The following is a 22,990-nucleotide window of genomic DNA, read 5'->3' as shown; positions in this document are numbered from 1 at the left end:
GCCGGTGCAGAGAGCGGGCCCTGCTCCCAGGCTGGAGCAGCCTGGCCTCGGAGGACTGCACCCCGTGGAAGAGTGACCCACCCACGGTGCAGCACTTCTGGAGGACTGTTTGCCCGTGGGAGGGACTCACGGTGCAGCAGGTCGCAGGGAGCTGCTGCTCGTGAGATGGCAACTCTCACGTTGGAGTTCACGGAGAACTGTCTCCCGTGGGAAGGGACCCCACGGTGCAGCAGGGGGAGGACTCCTCTCCCTGAGCAGCGGAACAAACCCTCGGGTGACGAACTGACCAAACCCCCCACCCGCTGTCAGTGGGAAGGAGGGAGGGGTTGGAGGGGGAAAAGGTGTTTTAAGGGCTTATTTCACTTCTCATTATCCTCCTCTGATTTTGTTAGTAATAAATTTACTTTGTACCTCTAAGTTGAGCCTGTTTTGCCTTTGGAGTGTTCTTTCCCAGTCCTTATCTCAACTCATGAAGCCTTCATTAAATTTTTCTCACCTGTGCCCAGCTGTGGCAGGGGAGGGCAACTGAGCAACTTTCATGGGTGCCTGGTATTTGGTCAGTGTCAAACCACGACAGTAGCAATGTTATTCAATCATGCCAGGTCTATCAGTTTTCTACTCTTCAACAAATGCTTTAGAACTATGAATTAATACAGACTAACACTAAGTTTCGTATTTACATGTTGCATAAGACTTCAGACTATGGAATGAGGAGTCAGATCAAGGTGAACTATAGCCAAGAAACTAAGGGATCAGATAAAGCTGATGGTGCAGTCTCCTGGCTTTTCTTCTGGACTGAAATGTGTATAAATGCGCTGAGCTCTTGCTGCTACTGTCACAGGAAGGGAAAGGGAAGCCGTGCTGTGCCAGTGGCCAGTCATTTCCCATTTGACAAGGGCTGTCTGTCTGGGAGAAGACATAAGTCCCCTAATGGCTGGCTGGTCATGGAATTGGGAACTGAGCAGAAGAAATAGAAACCATTTTTAAAGGCATGCATGAGTTTTTGTCTGTATCTGCACCTCACAAAGGCTCTGTGACTTGTACAGAACTTGACCTGCCCCAATGGAACTCACCATAACAGCACCAGGCATAACAGCACACCGGAGTGTGGGGAAGGCTTGGGAATGACTCCAGCTCAGTACAACCTGCTGTATGCAATCTATGCTTGGACGTGAGTCACTTTGCTCTAGCTTTGGGGGTGGGGTGTTTTGGTAGTTGCTTCCAGGCAGTGAGACGCACATTTCTGTTCTAGTTTTCTCCCAGAAATGCAGTAGTGGTTATTCTGGCTAGATTCCTGATTGATAAACTGGGAAATTGCTGTAAGTTCTGGGGTTCAAAGAATTTATTCCTGTACTGAAGTGGAATTTCAGGCTGCGCTTTCAATGCAAAGGGATGATTAAAGGTCCCACTGTACTAACACCACAGAGTGGTGGAGAGTAGGGACAGCTCTGTGTGTGGGTGTGTGATGGTCAGCTGAGCAACTGAGACATTCATGCTTTGACCACTGACTTAACCTGAATTGACACAGCGCAGCAGTAAACACACTTTTCTCTGACATAGACATGACAGAGAATAATATTACATGTTTTTGATGGGACAAAGTGATAAAGCAAGGTTCTGTTCCCAGCTCTGGCATTTGCTCTGGTGTGTGCTGAAAGCAGTCCTAGCAAATGCAGTCATGCTCTGTATCACAGAGGTAAATGTCTTAGAGAGGGGAGAGAGGCACAGAGAAGATCATGTCCTCTAGGTCATAGTCTGCAATGGAGCTCAGGGCAAGGTCAGAGATTATAGAGTTCAGAGTCCTCTTCAGAGTCCCCTGCCACTTGCTTTGCCTCTCTAACCTCCCACCATGATAATATCATAATTTTTTTGAGGATTGCCAAGTCATTTTATAGAGACCAGTCTTTACAAAATTGAAAATGGAGAGTAAACTGCTAACATTTACTGGTGTGTTTTGAGGTTGTTCTTTAGCTTTTTGACACAGAATGCTTTTGTCCTGATTTCAGCATGTCTGTTGAGGTTTGTGCACTTTTTCTGTTTCTCCCTAGTTGGTGTTTTTGTTTTCTTTCTTCTCACTGTGCTGGGATCATCCATCTTTGCTTTAGGCTCACACTACAATGGCTCGCCATACCTCCTCCCAAAGATGACAGGAAGACTGCTCTTTGGTTCTGGGAATGGGTCACTGACTAATTCACATTTACATCTTTTCATATTCTCATATTTACATCTCACCAAAGGGTCATGATACATTTTTGCTGCCTAGACCCTTTTCCTACCAGTCAGCTTCACCTGCTCTTCCCCAGGGACTTGTGTTGCCAGCAGAACACTGTTCCTTGATTTAATGTGTGATGAAGTGTTTAAGAAGTCTTCCCCTCTAAAACACTGTCCTTCTCTCAAGGGTGGGGATTGATATGTGATTTCTCTGCTTTTGGAGTTGTTTTTCCTTGCCTTATAGGAGCGATAAGTTCACCTCCCATGCCCCTGCATGATTTAGTACATTCTAAAACGGACTATGAGGCTGGCACATACCTCCTCTGGCACAGGTATCCTCTTGGCTTGCGTAGAGCATCCCCCAGCCTGAGCTCTCTAGCTTGAGAGAGCTGTGGCTTCTGTGCCATGCTTTTGGTCAAGCCTGTCTGTTCAAGAGAGGATTTTTCTCTTCTCCAAGTTGTGCAGACTCGTATCACAGCCTTCAGGTTCAAGGGGAAGGAGCTGGCACTGGCATTTGGACTGACTCTTTCTCCCATCTTGGGAGTGTCCTCAATTTTTTCTTCACCCAATAGTTTGAGACAAAGTTTGGAATGCAGTGGACATTCTGGGGAGGTGAGTTTCTTTGGTATTTTCTAGACCCAGGCCAGCCTGTTTTGTCCAATGATTAAAAGAATGTGAAAGAGGTAGTGAGGTAAGCAAGAAGCGGCACATGATTTTCCAGTTTTTCCTGTTGCTTTCTGTGTGCAATGAGTGTTTCTGCACTGATGCCAAAAAACCCTCTCTAACTCCCTAGTGTCAGCCTGACAGTTTTGTTTTCTGGACATATTTTAACATCTGCAATCACAGTCAGTCAGTACTTCATATAGACATACTCCCATGGAATAGAAACTTCAGAGTGAAAGAGACAGGAATGAAAAGTGTTTGTTATTCTGTACTTTGGCCAGCAGAACATGCTGATTCTGCAGCAGTGTCTGTACTGGTCCCAGCAGAAGATGCCTTGCACGTGGCTGATTGAAAACATGGTTAAATTACTGTGAGAAGCAGAACCTGAACTGCACTTTTCTTAGTGTGAATCTATTCCAGGGCTTGTATTTTTAGAAGATTTGAGTTTCTCTCCTCTTTTTGGTGCAGTGAGATGAGATCTCTCTCTAGTGGAAGGAGGGGCTTAAATGGCACATGGGTACTCTGCTGGAATGGTGAGGTTAGGGAGACTTGCTTCAGAGCCCTCTGTGTACAAAGACTCAGTGATTATAGAAAAGTGTTATTTACCAAACAACAAGGCAGTATGGGCCATCACCCACTGAAAAGAGGATGCATGTGTGTGATAAATCTCTTGCAGAAATTGAAACCCACTAGTGTCCTCTGATTCCAGCTCTCAGAGAGAAAGCTGTGGTGGGCATGGGGTGTCACATCCTGTCTGACATTTAGTTTTGTGCTCAGGCAGCATTTGCAAGCACAGTACAGTGACTTCTGTAGCCCATGAAGGGGTCAATGCATCAGACAAAGTGTGCATGCATCTCAGAAGCTGTTTTGGCTCTTTGGAAAAACAAAATGGGTACAGAACTCTTTCTGAGAAGGATGTCTGCAGCAGATGTCCATTGCCAAACTTGCTTTGGCGTATGCAGCATAACCAGTCTCACTGCTCTGGAGCTGCCTGTGCTCACAGGTCAGATTGCTGTGGTAACTGGAGCAGGTCACACCAATGAAGTGGTACAGCCTCTTCATTGTTCAGCCCTGAAATGCCACCCCTGTTCTGGGGACCAGGGAAGTTTCCCAGTGTCTGCCTTGCTTTTACCTTGGGTGTATTGCAGAGGACTGCTGCAGGTCAGGAGCATTCTAGCCACAGGCCAGCTGAGCTCTGCCTGAGAGACTGAAGTGGCTTTAGCCTCACCAGCCTCAGGCAGTCCTGCAGCCATGGGAGCTCAGTGGGCAGAGCTCAGGGATTGTGACAGGGTGGTGCAAGGTGAAGGGTACTACTCTATGTTTTAAGAGAAGCCACACTTAGGAGTCATGGAGAATTAAGCATTTTACATGCAGTGGGTTTTGTCATTCAGTGCTCTCCACTCTAACACCTCTTGTTTTTCCCAGGGAGCCTGCTCTGTGTGCTGGGGTTTGTTTCAACCCTCACAGTCAGTGTACTTGATAAAGTGGGCACGAGGCAGCTGGGCTTGGATGGTATTATCCAGCAAGAATCAAAAAAAGTGGTACGTGGTGCTTGTCCATCCTGGAAATCCCAGGTGCAGGAACACTGTCTTCGGAGCGCAGGGAAGGCTGCAGCAACAGGAGCCAGTCCTGGCCAGGAGAGGGCATTCCCACCCCTCGGTTCAACACTGCAGAGCAGTGCTGAGCAGATCACATCTGTGAGCCACCTGCCCAGAGTTCCCTGCCTAGAGCCTTCCAGAGAGCCGAGGTAGCACTTGGAATAGCAATAGCTTTCTGAGCCAGTTACTTCCTGACTGTAGGTGGCTCAGAGGAGCATTCTGTGCACACAACTAGCTGGTAGACTCCCTCTGAACTGCTTTCAGGATCCAGGATAGCAAATAGCTAATCTGGGCAGTATTGAACTCTCTCTTGCCAGCCCTTATCTTCAATTCCTGCTTGCATTCTGCTGTCCAGGAACAAGCATTACAAGCAACTTTGGTCTGCAGTTTTTATGTCACTTTGATTAGATGGCTTCCTTCTCATGACAGTACTCTCAACCGGTTTCTGCAGCTGTGTTGTGACTCCTGTTTATAGTGTACCTTTCCGTTGTGTTTCACTTAAGGATGTGCAGTGGACTCTTAACAGAGCCTGCTCAAAACAATCTCTTGCAGCCAGAACCTTTATAAAAATAAGAAAGTTTTTTTTGTTTTCTTTACTGGATAGTGTTAAAGAAGGAATGTTTTAGAGTCAGCACATCCCATATTTCACTTAGAGGTGCATGAGCTGCCTTTCAGTTCCCTTTTACTTGCCATTACTTCTTAAATCTCTTGTGCCCTTCAGTGGCTTGCAGAAAGTGACTCTGGTGTGAAGCTGGGCTGTTTTCCTCAGGAGTGAGGGCACATCTTGTCTTTGCAGCAGATTCAGGACATCCAGCACCCTCCCCTTCGCTGCTGGCTCCTGGTCCTCACCATCATGTTCTTCTACAACGGAGTCTTCCCCTTTGTGGTAGACGCCAGGTGTTCTATGGCTGTGGCCTCCTGACCGACATGAGCCGACAAAGCCTTGCAGGCCTTGATTTTGGGCAGACTGGGAAATACAGGGGTAATGGGCTTGCTCCTTCCACTCATGAAATGTGGAGAAACATGCCTTTAACACCTAAAGGTTTGAGAGTTCTTTGACCTTTCTTTCCCTTCAAAGATGAGAGAAGCTTCTGGAAGACAGCAAAAATACCTTAAAGGAAAATGATTCATCCAATATTTAAAGCTTCAAACACTGCCAAAGTAGGATCAGAAGGATTTGGGAGAATGGGAAGAAATACTCCATTTAAAAAACAGCCCATAGACATTTCCCCTTGTGATAGACCAGCAAAGTGGGTGTCTCCTGAGCTGGGTGGGGTGTCAGCTTCACAAGCCTGGGGCAGCTCTGTCCTGCAGCTGCTGCACTCTGCTGTGTCTGGAACATAACTAGGCTTACTCAGCCTGGGTTTGTATCTGGTGGAAGCCTTTGTATCTGGTGAAGGCTTCACACTTTTTAATGCCTGCCTTTGTTTAAAAGAAAGCAACCTAGCCATCTAATTTGAGACTCCTGCTTCTGTCTTGGGGCTCTACCACAGACTTGTTTTGCTGCTTTGTTCCCGTTTGTGGATGATGTGGCTTCTGTCACATAATGAGCATGAACTTTTATATTAGGTACGGCCTGCAGTAAAAGAAATAAAATTATTTTGGTAGTATTTCATTAGTGATGCGTAGGAAGCCACTGTGAAATCAGGAGGGAAGAAATGTCATCAACATGACAACTGATGGGAAGTAGCCATACAGGTAGCCAAATCTAAGTAGCTACAAGATCTCTAAAAAAACCTTTGTGAAAGCTGTTACACTGAATGACTGTAAATTCTATAAAGAATTAGAGGAAGTTTAATGAAATTTCTGCATGTCCCTAACAAAGGTGAAAGGCTGGTTTTGACAATGGGTGGTTTTTGCTATAACCAGGTCTCCTTAAAAGAATTTCCCTGGGACAATTCCTAGTATTTCTCAAATGTAGATATTCAACATAAATGCTGATCTTTGCTGCTGGATTATTTTTAGACCATTGTCCTGCCCCTCAGCATTCACGCCCTTGAACTGATAAGGCTTTTTGCTTCTTAAAAGAGGATGTCAAAACTTCACCCATGTGGTTTGGACAGGTGACAGCACATTGCTGCTGTGAGCTATGTTGACGGAAGGAAACACATGTTCCACTTGAATCTGCAGTTTCACTCTGCACTTGCAAAAGTGTCTCAAAAGTGTCTGAAAATACCAGCTCCTCTGTGGTGTGCACCAATTAAAAAGAAAATAAACCACCAAAGGCTTGGCACTACAAACCAGATGGAATCAAGCTTGTTTACAAGTCCTCTCATTCAAACCCTTCCTGCCCATATGCTTGTGCTCAAACTTACTTTCTATCAAAATAACCAGATCAAGAATACTAATTATGGTTTTTTCTTGGCTTCATTTTATTTTTAGCAAGTTTATCCAGGATAAATATTCTGGTTACAATCAGCAGGCAGCCACTCATATTTCTGGGGCAGTGTACGACAACTCCCTCATTCTCTCCACAGCAGTTGGCATATTAATTGTGAGTACCCAAAACACGGAAGCACTCTTGTTCCATAACTTGTTCCGAATTTTTTGAAATGTCTGCTACAGCCCCCTCAAACAGAATTTCACCTGTTGCGGCTGAATGAGGAGTCCTTCATATCCTTGCAAAGGTGAGATGCGCCTTACCCTGACTTAAATTACAAGAAGTAACATTCCCCCGTTTTTACCTCTGTCCTGTAATTGTGCTATGGTAGCATCAACCCATGGTACATGGCTGTGTGTTTTGGGAAGTCTGAGACTGGAACAGAAAGAACTGGGATAAGCTTTGCAAGTAGATGGGAAAGGACAATCTGCATGCAATCAGGCCCTGTTTTCTCTAACAGCTTCCATTCCTTATTTCCATAATTGTTGTGATATAATGATGTTTTCCCTCCTGCTTTGTAAAAGCCTGGGGTTTTGCCTGAGTACCAGACACCTAGTAACATTTCAGTCTCAATTCAGAGTATGCAAGAGGTAGAACAGCTGGTCTGCTACACTGCCAACAGCCAGGAAATGCCATGTCACTGCCACTCCTGCCAGCCCACTTTGTGCAGCCCCACGTGCCACTAGGACCCATGGGAAGCAGGATACCCTGGAAGAGCCTTTCTGTTTGTTCCCTTCACCTGGACTACGCTGGACTGAGAGGTGTCCTTGCTGTTGGCTGTGCCATGCTGACTCTGCCAGTCTTCTCTCTCCTGGCATTCACATCTGTGCCTCCACTGGTCTCTACCATCTGGCTGGGGATCACTTACTCCTTCGCTGCTGTGAGTTCTCAATGGTAGCTGGGGGTATTGTGGCTACACTCCTACATCTAGATGGCGTATTACTGCTGCCCTGCTGAGCAGGTTTCACAGCCACAGGTTGAAGTCATTGGCTCTGCAAACCTGTAGTCTTTGCTTAGTAACAAATAACCCTAAAGAATCAACATGGAGCAGAAGGCAGAGCACAGCGAGGAAGCACTCAATACAGTGCAAAGCATTAACCTTGCTATGCTTGCTTGGTGCTCTTTTACCTTGATGGTAACACCTGGATCTCCTATGAGTCTCATTAGTTAAATCATCAGGTCTGACTCCCATTCTGAAATATGAATCAGGTTATTTCAGTTTCAGATAACCTGTGCTGTCTGTGCTGTCTGAAGCTGCTTGGAAAGGATGTCTAGAATCAGCCAATAGGCTGGAGGGACAGACACCAGATTTCTTGACGAGCAAGTATAAAGGTTTACTTAGTGGGAATAATTACTTTTTGAATGAATGTCCATCTAGCATCTTTAAATAGGCTCTGAGTTTCTGTTCTCATTGCTCTCCCCAGGCTAGTATGTGGCCATCTATACCGCTTGTAGTCCCCCAGGTAACTTTAGGGACAGCGATGGGGCTGGCAACTTCTGTACAGATGGCTGGTGCTGGCCTTTCAAATCTGATTGTTGGACACATTCTGGGAACAAAGTCCAGGTAAGAATTCTTTATCTTTTTTTTTTTAAATAAGCAGAGAAGTCACCAGTGCTTTAGTGGAGCAGTGTGAACAGGAATCAGGGGGTTTGCAACCTGATGCTGCAGGCAACTAGAGAAATGCCTTAAGTATCTTTAAGTGACTGGTTGTTCTCTCCTGTTTTGGCTTTCTAGTGAATTAAAGATCCCTCTGTGGTGCTAGCAACAGATGATGATCTTTACGCTAGCTAATGCTGTCGCATGCATCATTGCCTCGGTTAGCCTCAGTGTTGTGGACAAGTATCAGGTATGTGTGATAAAAGGTGAAGAATAACTCTGTATCACTGAGCTCCTTTTAACAAAGTAATAGCTGTTGGGTGTGTATGTGAATGACTCTCAAAAAGGGACTGCATAAAAGGAGAACCCTCTGCTCCATACCGATACATCACAGTTTTTCCTGCTACCAAGCCATTGGTGGCTGTATGTTTTCTGCAAGACAGTGAGGGCAAGGGCCAGGACCCAACTGTGGCAATGTGTATGTACAGGAAAAACAGTGTCCTTTTGTCACCAATTGCTGCCTTGATTTTCCAGGATGGGATCCTGGACAGAACCAGAAAGGGAGCACCTGTGGGGCAGGACAGAGACCCTGCAGATGCAGCACAGCTCCTTGATGATGACACAGGAACTGAAGACTCTGTCAGCTGAACCTTGGCAGGGAGAGAACGATTGCACTGCCAGACACACCACTGATCACTTCTGCCTGAAAGTGTTTTAGTCTGTGTACTTTAAACATCTTTAAAGGGAATCTTGAAGGCAATTGTCTACAGACTGGGAATCTTTCTGCTTTCTTAGGCATGGCACAGGGGTCTCCTCTGTGGTTCTTGGGCATTGTCCAACACCCACACACCTGCATGGGGCACTTTAAGGTCTGCACTGCAGTCAGTGAAGCTCACCTAGCTACCCTTGTTCATGAGCCATTAGACAGCTGCTTGTCAACCTTGCAGCACAACTGCCTGTGAAGGTGTGCCTGGCCACTCTGCCACCAGAATCCTGCACAACAGCACTTGCTAACACCCAGCAGGCCTGCTGTTTCACTCAGTGCTCTAGATAAGCCTCTTCCACAGATCTTGTGCCCATGCAAGTGACATCATCATTATTCTTTAGGCAGGAGTCTGAAACTGATGACCTTTTGCACACAAGCTAGCTTAACTGCTTATTACTTTACTAGAAATGCTTCTGTAAGCTGTGCATATTCATTGCCCTTCAAAAGCATAAAAGGTTTTGATCTGGAATTCTGTCCTTTATACCCCAGTGCTCTTAGTCAGGAAGGCTAGAGGCTTATTTTACTCAGCCAGATGCCCTCTGCACTGGGCAAATGTTCACAGGGTTTTCAAAAGCACAAAGGAGGCTTTAAGAATGAAGTAAACTCGAACAGCCAAGTATGAGAAATGCTGAAGTGAATGACACATGTAAATTACTACAGATTCTTAAGAGAAAGAGCAGTTGTGCTCAAGTTGCATTTAATATAAACAGTTCCAGATTGAACATGAGTTAGGCACTGATAGCATCCAGTAAAGTCATATTTTAAGACAAATCCACTCATCAATTCAAAGCTTGGCTGAACTGATTTACTGAAGATGATGAGCAGCTCAGACAGCAAGGTCTTCAAGTTTTAAGTTAAACAGTGAATTCATTTCAGACCATAATCTAAGAATTTCCCTTTTGGAGTTTGGTGCAGCAGAAATTTAAGGGGGGAGGTAAGTCACAAAACTACAAAAATCACAAACTCCTCTAGTTTAGCAACGACCTCCCAAGACTGAGTCCCACCCTTGTTCAGTCAAGGGCAGCTGGAGCAGGTTATCCAGGACCTGCTTAGAGTTTGAACATCTCCATGGATGGAGACTCTGCAGTCTCTCTGGACCACCTGTCCCAGTGTCTGACCCCTCGCAGGAAAAACGCGCATCCTTGTGTTCAGATGGAATTCCATGTGGTTTCCCTTGTGCCCATTGCCTCTTGTCTAGAGCAGAATCTGACCCCCTCATCCTTGCTCCCTCCCAGCAGGTACTTGAGCACACTGGTCAGATCTCCCAGAGCCTTCCTGAGCAGCCCCAGCTCTCTCAGCCCCTCCTCTCTTCTGCAAGATGATCCAGTCCCTTTACCACCTTTCTGGTCCATCACTGCACTCCCTAAATCACATCTCTCTTGTACTAGGGAGCCCAAAACTGCACATGGTGCTCCATGTGAGGCCTCATCAGTATTTTAACCCAGCTGGCAAATCAGATTCCTGCTAGACTGGCTTCAAAATACCCTTTGGCCTCCACTTGCTGCACTACTCCTCAGTGCTGAAATCCTGCACTTACATTTTTTCAGAGGAAAAATCCCATGATGAATTTCCAGCTGTCATTATGAAAAACCACATACTGCAGGGCTGTAAACTAATGTTGGAGACTTGCGTACAGAAGAAAATATGTGTTCAGAGCTGACTGGTGTGTTTATACCCTGGCTTAAAAGCAATGACTTCAGCCTGGTTTGCTGAAGCCATCAGCTTTCTTAGTTTATGCCATGTGATGCAGCAGCTAAACTCAAAGGGGGTTGGTGCTGTAACGAGTGCTGGGATAACCACTCGAAGTCCTGTAATTGCTCCTTCATAGAAGAAGCTCACTCAAAAACCAGCCATTCCTGTTTGACATCCCATAATCTACCTCCAAATTACTAGAAAAGAAACTTCACTCTTCTGTTTTGAAGAAGAGTTGTGACATACTTTCCTTAAAGTCTGCCAACAGTTAACAAGGTTCGCGTTGGTGTAGCACCAAAGCCTCACTGCCTGCTCTGCTGGGGGTCACTGGGGAGCATCTGGACCCATTCCTGCCCCTCTCCTGTGCTCACTGCCTATATGGAGAATTTCTGTTGGCTAGAGAGGGTTTTACAGAAACCATCGTACAAAGATCCTTGCACTTGCTTATAAAAGTCCTGTCATAGAATCTGAAGATGTGAGGACATTCTGATGACCTTTGGGTCTCTTGCACTAAGACCATCTTCAGGGTGGGAGGACTCTACTGGAGCCTCTCACAGGCAGAGTTCTTCTGAACAGGCTGCTCCTGTCTTTCAGCTCAGATGGATAAAAAAGCTCAAAGCTGATGTAACAGTAAGGAGGCAGATGATGTCCCTTCCTGGAACGGTACCTGCTCACCTCCACTGGGCACACTGATAGCTTACTCTTACTCAGCATTTTCCAGTAATGACTCCCTGATGAACTTCGCTTTGCCTGTCTTCCCCATTCTTGCTGGACACCCACAGCTGGGATACCAGAGCTCAGCTCTGAGCTTTCAAAAAGGCAATTGCATGGCTCTCATACTATGGTTGAGGTTGTCATGAAAATGAAAGGGTGGCATTCACAGAGGTCAACATGCTGCAAGAAATGGAAGGAAACAATCAGGGGTTTTTTTTGTTTAACTTTTCTAGTGTCACACTGATCATGATAATGGGTAACTGAAATCCCCACCCCTCACCCTGTCCCCAGCCTCAGACAGCCTGAGCCTTAACATTTAAGCTGCAAAATATTCTCTGGCAGAACATTCCTCTTGCCAAAGACACAGTGGATTGAAACTCGTAAAATACAGATTGTGAAGCCTTAAAGTGGACATTAGTTCAGGCAGTTCACACTGAGGTGGACTTGTGTTGCTCTTCATGCCCCAGTGCATGCTCCCAGCAGCCAGAATGTTAAACACTGACACAGTAGAGCACACATTTATGTAAGCCTGTGGGAGGAGACAGTGGAGAAAAAGCCATCATCTTTATGATCTTTATGAAGGACCTGGCATAACCTTAAGTTCCCGTTACTTCAACAGGCCCCTGTGCTTCTGATCCACCTGGACACAGAGCACTCTGTGGTTTTGGCTTAAGTGGTGCATAGCACACACCCAAGCAGCAGCAGAGGAGGGGTCATGGAGAGCCAAAGGCAGCACAGCTACTATTTAAAATATCTGTGTATGTAGGAGGGAGGAGAAAGCAGTGGGTAAGACACCACAGTTAGAAGGCAGCTGGACCTAGAGAGGTTGATGTAAGTAAAGTGATGCGAATAAAGCAAATTCCCGCATTCTTGCTGGCTATGGCCAATATTTTGACCTGCTTGAGGAGGAAGAGGTTGTCCTGTTCGCAATATAAGGAGCTTGAAAGAAAGGCAAAGCCAATTCAAGATAAGACTGTCTTCATTCCCAGAAGATAACACCATAAAAATAATCAGGGCTGCTAATTTAGCCCACTAATTTAAATCTGCCTCTTCCTGCTCACTGACTATGTTCAAAGGGAGGAGTGGTGAGTGGGCCCAGCTTGGGCAGCCAGTTTAGCCTGCTGGGAGACTTCTGGGCATCAGCTCTTGGCCAGCAATGAATTGTTACCCCGTGGTTCTTACATAGCTGATAACCAGTAATGACAGAAACAGCTTACATGTGACTAAGTCTCCCCACAGTCAGGATGCTGTGACCCAATTTTGTTCCTTAAGAAACAATGGAAAATTCCAGCCTCAATGACATTTAATCCATCACCTTTTCCAAAGGGAAGCGATACACGGTTTCAGCAGAGCTTCAAGCTGAAATTCAACAAGAGACACATCAGAGGGCTTGGACATATTGCTGGGTGGCCAGGCCACCACACAATCACCCAGGTAGCCAAGAGACTTGGACACCCACACACCAATGTGATCATATTGTACATAAGCAACTCTGAGAACCTTCCAGGGAACATACTACAGCAGTTACTCATTTAATACTTAAATAATTGTCTCCACACGACTACTTTACACATCTTCTCTCACTAGACAAGCCCCAAGAATGTACTTTGGATATTCCAAGTCTAATTAGCTTGTATAAATCATTCAAAAACCTCACAGTAATGCTGCTTAAAACACCAACAGAGAGGACATTAATCTTCCTCATTGAGAGTGCAGTGCGGGGTATTATGCAGTCATGCAACAGATGGACAGTATCACACAGTGCTTGCTTAAAAGGTTTTGCACAGCAGCCAGCAGTCTTCACAGGGGTTGTGCATGATCTGGGTTATGGGAATCAGAAGGGATGACACACTGCAGCTGGGCTGTTCACTAGAGTGGTGAGGTCGTGTACAGGACAGACATGGTGACATGTTTAGGGACTAAGCAGCAGATATGCCTAGAACCACACACAACTCATGAAAGCATGCAAGTCCTCCTTTAACCACTTCCTTGGCTAAGCTCACTATGGACTATGGATACTATCATTTTCCTGCCCAGACTGAAACAGCAACCCAGATAACATTCTATCTGAAGTGTTTAGCTACAAACCAGCAGTTTTGGGGAAAGCAATGAGGTAACATACACAGTTGCAAAGTGGAGCTATACTGGCTGCAGCTCAAAGGAAAGACAATCCTTCATTGCTAATGTGCGATCTATCAAGGACATTGCCACATTCCCACACTATGCAGATCCCACCCAAAGCACTGTACATGCTTCAGAGGAGAGTTCTGAACTGTAAATGGCCAAACACAGAAGCCACTGTAGGAGTGAGGGCTGGCCAAGAGGCTCTGAGAGCATCACAGCCTGGAAGTTCAGGGATGAATGACACAGACACGCAACATCCTGGATGAGAGGCCACTGCATCCAGCTCACCCAGAACTGCAATGTCAGTAGCTGCAGTTCCCTCCTCTGTCAGCCAAGGCAGTCTGGCACATGAAGGATGTTTTATGCACTCAACAGAAACACACAAGTGAGGGTATGACTTCTCCACATAAAGAATATCCCCTGCTCACAGGGAATTGCTACATTTTACTACAAATAGCCTTAAATATTTAAAATATTTGAATATTTAATTCTGTTTACAATATTGCTGAAGAACATAAAATCCCAGTGTGGTACAGAACATCATGGAATGTTGCCCACAAAAAGGCATTAAGCTGAGCTCTTGCTACCATCCTACCCCTAACCCAGGGATAAGAGGTGTCTGTCTTATGGGCAGCCTTGGGCAGGATGTCATAGCTTCTGAGTACAGTCCCCTGTACAGAAGGCCTGAAAATGTATGTGCAATTTTTTTCCCATTTCAGACAATAAAATTCACCAGTGTAGCTATAGTGAAATAAAGTACTGACCAATTTATAAAAGCAGGCATCTACAGCACACAATGAAGTAACAAAATACAGAGGTTTATTGATAACTGCATGTTCTGTCATTTGATTTCCAATCCCCTTCTGTCCCAGAGAAATGCTCAGATCAATCTTACTTGATGAGTTGAAAACATTGTTTAGATTCCAAAGAAAGAAATGCAAGAAAATTAACATAGTTTAACTAATTTAAGGCCTAGTTAGAAGTTTCTGTTTAAAAGACAGGCACTGAAGCCAATGCACATCAGGTACTAAAAGATGCCAAATGCTTGATATTGGAGATAGCACCAACTATATCAGAGCCTGCAGTGCAGGAAGCAGCCTCTGGTTGACTTTTCCACATGACAAGCTTCCTGTCAAGTACTGGAACAAGGAACTGAAACGGCTAATGTGTCTGAGACTCATCCAGAGGCTAGAGCACAGACTCAGGAAGAGCTGATAGAAAATACATGTTTGGAAGTAACATAAGTTCATTCCAGGGTTGCAGTCTGAACTACTGCCTTGTTTTCCTGGGGGGGAAAAATAACAGGCAGCTCCAAACCAATCTGAAAGGTACAAAGGCATTGAAATCCCTACTTTCCATGGCTGTTTCTATCCTAGCACTGCCCCATATATTTCACCATTTGAAAAGACAACTAAGTCTTAAAGCAGTCACCCACCGCTGCTGACACAAGGGAACTGCATGGCTTAGGAAGCATTACAATCACAGAGAGGTTTAGCACCTGGCCCAGCATCCCATCTCAATGGCAGCAGTTCCCAGGGAACATGGGCTAGAACAGCAGTGGATATACACAATAAGGCCACTTGGTCTTTGGCATAACTGACCAACTCCTGTTTTGATATGTCAGATTTAAAAGGTCAGTATTCAATATATTTAACAGTAAGCACCTAATGTTAACATTCATATACCAATGCTCTGGATATGATCATAAAATCCATTCAGAGGACAAACCCTCCCCCAAAAACATCTGTGCAAAACATGCACACCTTCCAAACATGATTTACAACAGACTTTAGCAATAGAAACCTTCTGTTTGTGCTGGCTTTGTTTTTCCAACTAAGGTAATCTACAGCAAAATCAACTACAGCTCTAGGTTGGGGAGAACTTACATAGTTCTCCCAACCTTACCAACAAAAATTTGAGACAGTCAAAGGCAAAGGTAAGGCTGATGAAAGACAAGAGACTTCACTAACAGGCTCGGCACAGGCAAAACCAACAGGAAAATTCACTGTGGTGGAGACAGGAGAACAGTCCTGGTTTCCACAGGGAACCAAGTGAAAACATGGACTGAAGCTAAGCCCTTTCTACACAGGCTGGGTCAGAGTGACCTGGCTGACATCTCAGCATATTCCCCATGGTAACTGTAAACTTCCAAGTTGCCTCTGTTCAAAGAGTACCATAAAGCTATTGTTTGCACCCACATCTTTACCAGAAAACCTACAAGCACTCAACTAGAGGCACCTACATGAAACAGCATGTTGGACTGCCACACATGAAGAGCTAGTCACAGTAATCAGCAGATTACTAAAGGCATCCAAAAGACCTGAATATCTGGGCAGGGGCAGACCACAATCTTTACAAACATATGATGGTTTATGAGCATAAAAGAAACCTTCAGCATATTTTGTCCTTGTATCAGCAATCATGTGCTGCAAAGCAAGAAAGGAGAAAAAGAAGCAATGACTGAAGACACTCTTAACCTTGGCAGCACTACTTGTTCCAGTGGAACATATTTATATTCATGTGACTGCAAGTCAGCTCACACTGTGAAGCTGCATTCCATTGCCATGGGGAAAGCCCAGCCTACCTGCTGTGCTTCAGAATCTTCAGGTGTGACCTCCAGGCCCCCTCCCATTCACAATGTTTGACATGTTGACTGTGTGGATAAGCCTGACTCCACAAGAGTGTCCTGAGCCATGAGCTAGGTAAGAACCTAACAGTCTGAGGAACTCACCACTAAGTAGCACTGATTTTTCACAAAGTTACACTAATGTCCCACTCTGCCACCCACCCAGGCAGGCCAATACTCACATCTTCCACAAGGCACCCATTCCCTCCCTAGCCCTCCCTCCCCAAATCACCAGGTTATCTTTCCTACACACTCTAACATAACCCTCATCCATCTGCCTAAGTATCTATTCACAAGCAATAGTGTATAAACTGACCTCGCCACCACAGACAAGAGTTTCTCCATTAGGGACAGTGACACAATGACCCTAATAGAATGCAATGCTGGATTTCCCCCCTGGCGGATTGAGGACTTTGTTGTGTGAGCGTGGCCTTGGCCCTAGTCGGGGTTCATGATTGTCTATCTTGGGTTCTGGCTCCTTGCATCGCTCCTCTTTGCCCAGAGCTTTTTTCTCGCCTCCATCTTCCAGGTGTGGTTTGATATTTTCTGTAGCTGCATTAAAGAAAACAGATTAGATCATCAGATCAATTACTATTCTGTAGTACAGTAAGTGCCTCATCTTCTGTGGGCCACATTATTTCCCACATCTCCCATCCACAGCACATCAAGGTTTCTCATTATCTGTTCATTTTTCCTGAAGCAAACAGGTGCTAAGAATTTCACTTTTCACAACAATTTCTCTCTTCCTTCAGCAATCTTTCTAAGAAGGATATAAAGACTGAGCAATACACCTTCAGAATTATTTTGGCAGTTGCAGGCAATTAAGAGATACAACGTACCAATCAATCCTTTCACACTGAGCTTGAAAGCAGAGGTCCCATCATTCTTTAATAATTCTTTAATAATTAGCTGAGCAAGAATACATTTTGTCAGTCAGCTATTTATTATTTACAACTACAGAAGGCCAAAATTATCCATTTGAAGGAGATGGCAATATACAGATGCCATATATGGATTCCATACATATCTGTATGTAACACACATGGCATCAAGCAAAGTATAAATACACAGACACAGAGTATCATGACTCATGGCTGTGTTCACTTCAGTAAGAGGAAGAGAACCATTTCCCTGAGACAAGTGATTAGATTTCTGACTAAACTTTTCAGTCAGATTATCCTAAAATCACAAGACTAAGGCTAGTGTTTAAGCAGAAGCACAAGAAACTTCCTCAGAGCTTATCTTTCCAAAGAGAACAGAGAAAATAATTTCTCTTGCTGACCTTCTAGCTTCTTTGGTGTTTCCTCTTCTTTCAAGACAATGTGATCCTGCAAAGAAATCAAAAACTATCTTAGTGTATTATTGCTCTCAAACAGCAAGTCTGTCACAAAGTCCTTCTGGAAGTTTTGCTTCATTTCTAATAGATCACTGATCAAGTAAAAGTAAGCAGTGTGCAGCCCTTCATCCCCTCCACTTCTACAGAAACCCAAAAGCAGGGGGACCAATCTTCTATGTTATGGCAAGGTGCACATCTCAGACAATTCACTGAAACATGGATGAAGAGGCTACGTTAGATCATCAAAACGGTAAGCACAGCAGTGGTGGGTTAATTGCCAGACTCGATTTTACAGGTCTTCTCCAACCTTAAGGATTCACTGATTTTAAGGTCAGGAATTACCATTCCTGTCAAGCACCTGCAATCACCCAGGAGAAGCTGGTATACACAACTATAATACAACCAGCCCTTGAAGACCCTATTTGTATGCAGCAATTCCTGTCTTCAAGGACAGCAAGTATCCCAACAGTCAGGTAATAATCAAAACATTTTAAGACTGTTTTCCCAACAATCTCAATTGACTGTTGGAAAGACACAGCCACACTTCAGAGAAGTGTTTTCCCACCCATGAAACTCAACTTGCAGTAGTTTTTTGTAAATATCCTGTCTTCTTTCCATCCCAGTATCTCCCACAATTTCAATGCTCTAATCAATGACATAAGAATTTCCAAAATGTTGTCCTCCATTTAGTCAGGAATTCATAGGAATTAAAGTTACATTTCTAAAAAAAGTAACTAAAAAGAAATAGCGACCATCCCAATAAAGGAGTACAGAGAAACAAAGCAAAACCCTCTCCTACACCAACAGCACTACTCCTGCCAAAACCTAGCTCCCAGTCTTATTTTTCCTCCTCCTTGCATATGGCCCCTACTCAGAATATGCATAAAAAGAAAGCACTCTACCAACACTTTAAATTTAAGGGGAAAATAAAGGCAAGAAAGTTAAATTGGACTGATCCTTTCTTCCTAAGCTTCCACAAAAAACTAGAGTCGTTTTCAGTACAATGACAATTTCTGTTCCAGTTCCAGCCACAACGGGGTTATTTTTGCAGTAGCCAGGGAGGGCATGGCCAGGACCTGGAGCTTATTCTTTACCACATCATGTGTAAGGGGTGGGGGGAAGAGGTCCCTTCTGGCCTGCAGTGGTGGCTGAGTGGTTGGGGCAGTGCCTTGTTCACATGGTGAGCATTCAAGTGTGAATTGTTCATCCTTCTTGTACACTCCATTATAAATTTTGTGCTGTTACTGTTCTTTTCCTATCTCATTGCTGTTTCCAGTAAATTGTTGTTATTTCAACCCATGATTTTTACCTTTTGTGCCTCCAATTTCCCTCCCCAGCCACAGGGGGAAGGGGGAGGGGAGTGTGAGTGGTGCATGGTTTGGAGTGTTTTCAGTGGGAACACTAAACTAGGGAATACCATTCCTAAACCACATCAGTTTCATAGAATGTTAAGTTTCTGTGCTATCTGACATGCCAAAGACATTATCAGCATAATATCTACTCACTTATTAGTATTTACTTAGAGTAAGGCAGCAGGTTGTAAATCTGTATATAGGGCACTTAAATACAGTAACTGGTAATGTATCCTGCTTTTTCCAAACCCAGATGTGGTCATAACTACAAGCAACTATTACACATCCCAGCTTTAAGATCAAAAGTCAACTGTATAACCTATGTGTAACAACTGTAACACTATACCAAGAGACACTTTACACTTTTGTCTATCAGGAATCAAGTACCTGCTGGGCGGGCCTGACACCACTGATCCCAAGTGCAGAGGAATTCCTTGTGGAGCGGGGGCATAGGATACCCCAGGAGAGCTTGGGCAACCCAGGGCTGTTGCAGAAGTACCCCTGACGGGGCCTCAGGCTGAAGATAGGCTTGCAAGGCACCTGCTAGCTGGCAGCCTTGAACAGCCTTGGGTCAGCTCACCCACTGCTTAGAGGCTTTCTCATGGGAAAGGGGCGTGAACTTTGCAAAGTATAACTTGGTGAAGGTAAACAATAAAACTGGAACACAATGCTCAAATCGTATCGGTGTTCGTGTCGTGACTCTGGCTGGTTCCCCTGCACCCGGGAACCTCCCCCTGCTAAACCTGGCGCCCGAACAGGGACCCGGTGAGTTTTGCTACATGCAGGTTCGCTTAAATGCAGTAAGACTGAATTTCATCGTATCGGTGCGGCAGAACCAGGGGAGCCAGAGCAGGTGGCCCCAAAGCCAAGTAAAGCCGGGGGCCCAGTCTCAAAGCTGAATAGAAAGCCGGAGGATAAGCCCCAAAGCCGAGTAAAGCAGGGGGCTAAACCGCAAAGCTGAGTGGCCAGAGACTGCAATTTCGCATGGCTAAGCGCGTACCTGCAGCAAAGCAGCTATGGATTATGAGGTGGGGACTCGACTCCTAGCCAGTATCCTCTCTAAGAGAGGCGATACCGTGAAAGACCGAGATCTCAATGCCCTCGTTACGTGGGCCCAGGAACACGGGTGTGTGAAATACACTTGGCTTTTGTTCTCAACCGAAGCGTGGGGGAAGTTGGAAACGAATTGTGGCTGTCCACGATTGAGGATGGAAAGGAAGCTAAAGAAGCTAAAGCTCTCGGCTTAACCTGGAGAGCAGTAAATGGCACTCTCGGAGAGATGAAAGCAGAGAGGACAGTGGCCGTGGCCGCCATGGAGGCTTTAGGGAGTGGCGGCTCCGGGAACAGAACAGACGGGGGTCTTATGAAGCAGGGGCCGGGGACCAGGGCGGAGTCCAGGGTTGCGTGGTTCTTCGGGCTGGCCGCGAAAAGAGCGATTAAAGGCACAGCAGCCCCCATCCGCTCACTGCGGGAGTTGCTGGACTTGGCAGGGAAGGAAGTTACCCCTCCGAAGTCTGAGGGAGAAACGGCTGTGAAGGTGGAAGCAGAGCCGCCCAACTCAGGGGGCGGGGCACAGGCGGACGAAGGAGAAACAGGCAGTCCTGGTGCCCGGCCGAAAGTGGCAGCGCAAACCAGCGGTCCTAATGCCCGGCTGAAAGTGGCGGCGCACAACCCCCCTCTGCCAGACAGCGGAGCAACGTCTGGCAGCGAAGCGGCTTCTGCGGTTTCGTTGCCTGCAGAGCCAGAGCCAGCCAGGGCTGCCGGGGGTAAGCCCCAAGAGGGGGAGAAGCACCGAGAGGTGATGCAAGAAGTAATCAAAAGGCTTGCTGAATTATCTACACGGCAGGACGCGCTGGAGTCCAAGGCTTGTGATATTACACCATCAGCACTGTGGCGTCCCGTGGCCCCACCGGTCAAGTTACCACCCAGAGCAGCCGTCGCCTCCATCAGCCCCGACGGAGAGGACTGACCCATTGCGAAGGACATGGAATGGAGTTATCCATGATGCAATCATTGAGAGTGACTGGCACACAGTGGATGCCCTTGCTTGCCCTGTACAGATACACGGGGGTACTGCAAAGTGGGAACCCCATGACTGGAAGATCTTGCAGCAAGCCAAGCAAACGGTCACCATACATGGCTCGTGGTCTGAAGCTGCACGAAGCATTCTGCAGTTTATCTTTACAGCAGATGTCCTGTGTCCTAATGATTGCATCAACATTGCACAATTGTTGTTAACCCCTTCACAGTTCCTGCTTTGGGAGCGAACGTGGAAGCAGCTAGCACAAGAAGAAGCTAGCAAGCACCAAGGTGATACACAAGACCCACTGTATGCGCTCCAAGCTGACATGCTAACAGGGAGTGGGGCTTATGGAGTGACAGTGACACAGCTGACTATGCCCATAGTCATTCATCAGTTGTCACAGACTCTTGCCCACAAAGCCTTGTTGTCAGTACCTGAAAAGAAGAAGTCTCCCCCGTATGCAGCAGTCCGACAGGGGCTGTCAGAGCCATATGGTCAGCTGATCGACCGTTTGTCAGCAGCCTTAAAGGATGCAACTGAGCTCTCTGAAGAGCTCCAAGAGCAAATGTTCCGAACACTTGCCTTTGAAAATGCTAATAGCAGACTAAGACAATTCTTGCTACACTGCCCCAGGGAGCAGGAGTAGACGAGATGCTCGTGCGCGCTAGCCGTGTGGAGCAGTCATCTCAAACAACTGCCTTTACTGCAACGCTGCAGAATGTCCTGCAACAACAGGGACAAGTCATCGCCGCAGCACTGACCAGAGGGGTGCCCAGCAAGTGGTACCGTGCTATGCATACAGGACCCTGAAGCGAGAAGGCACAGTCAGCATCAGCTCCTGAGGAAAGTGATGCCACTACCATAACAGCTGGAACTCTGGGACCTCCGTCCCGAGAAGCCTTGGGAGAGGCTGCACATGTGGCTGAGCGAGGGGGCTGAGAACTTGCCAGATCCACCACTCTCCGTAGCAGGAGAAATAGCAAGACTCTGTGGCGAACGTAACAGCTGCCTTAGGTGGTTGCTACTGACTTGTGGTGGGTGTCGGGTAACCCTCTCCAAAGGCGAAACCAAGAGGGGGAGTTGCGTAAATTCTTGCACATAGCACCAGACACAGAGATAGAGTGGGGAATTGTTTTGACTGTCTTGAGACAAGGGCATTGGCGGACATCTTCGATCAGCTGTCTGCCCATTTAGATCAAGTGAAGGCAGTTAATTTGGCTAGCATCTATGTTTTTACCTGGTGCTTCAGCAGCCAGGGCTCACGCTACTTGGCATAAACTTGCTTGCTGGGCGAGGGATGAGTTAAACGTAACTTCGCAGATGCTTGACGAGCTAAGCACAGATGTTGCTAGTGTTAGACATGCAGTATTACAAAATAGGACACCCATTGATTTTCTGCTACTAGCTCACGGCCACAGCTGTGAAGAGTTCCAGGTTATGTGCTGTATGAATCTTTCTGACCACTCTGTCTCAATTCACAAGCACCTCTCTGACCTCCAGAGGGGCCTACACAACCTTCGGGAGACAGACGACCCTATTGGAGATTGGCTTAAGGGTCTGGGTATTACCAGATGGCTGCGTACCTTGGTAGTAGAAGGCTGCTGATTGCTATTTGTAGTTATATTAAGCTTAATAATATTTGGGTGTATTTTTTCTTGCCTTAAAGCGGGGCTGCAGAAAATCATCAACCAGACCTGGGTTGCCCAAAAAGAAAACAGGGGATATGTAGAGGAATTCCTTGTGGAGCGGGGGCATAGGATGCCCCAGGAGAGCTTGGGCATCCCAGGGCTGTTGCAGAAGTACCCCTGACGGGGCCTCAGGCTGAAGATAGGCTTGCAAGGCACCTGCTAGCCAGCAGCCTTGAACAGCCTTGGGAAAAGGCTGGTCAGCTCCCCCGCCGCTTAGAGG

General features: G+C 46.1%; 1 protein-coding gene and 1 pseudogene across 1 annotated transcript in view; one reads left to right on the top strand and one right to left on the bottom strand.

Moving 5' to 3' along the window:
- The first annotated feature begins 1,040 nt into the window (after positions 1-1,040).
- Positions 1,041-9,097, top strand: LOC103623328 (annotated as a pseudogene).
- A 616-nt stretch (positions 9,098-9,713) lies between these two features.
- The window catches only part of HN1L (hematological and neurological expressed 1 like), a 20,519-nt gene continuing 7,242 nt past the window's right edge, over positions 9,714-22,990 (bottom strand). The window contains exons 4-5 of the mRNA XM_008642389.2: positions 17,654-17,699; positions 9,714-16,923 (exon numbers count right to left, since the gene is read on the bottom strand). Coding sequence (XP_008640611.1) covers positions 16,739-16,923; positions 17,654-17,699 — 231 coding nt within the window. The 3' untranslated portion in view covers positions 9,714-16,738. The remainder of the gene's footprint in view (positions 16,924-17,653; positions 17,700-22,990) is intronic.

This window comes from Corvus brachyrhynchos, unplaced genomic scaffold (assembly GCF_000691975.1).
Source record: "Corvus brachyrhynchos isolate BGI_N302 unplaced genomic scaffold, ASM69197v1 scaffold369, whole genome shotgun sequence".
Lineage (NCBI taxonomy): Eukaryota > Metazoa > Chordata > Aves > Passeriformes > Corvidae > Corvus > Corvus brachyrhynchos.
This window is presented reverse-complemented; position numbering and strand designations above follow the sequence as displayed.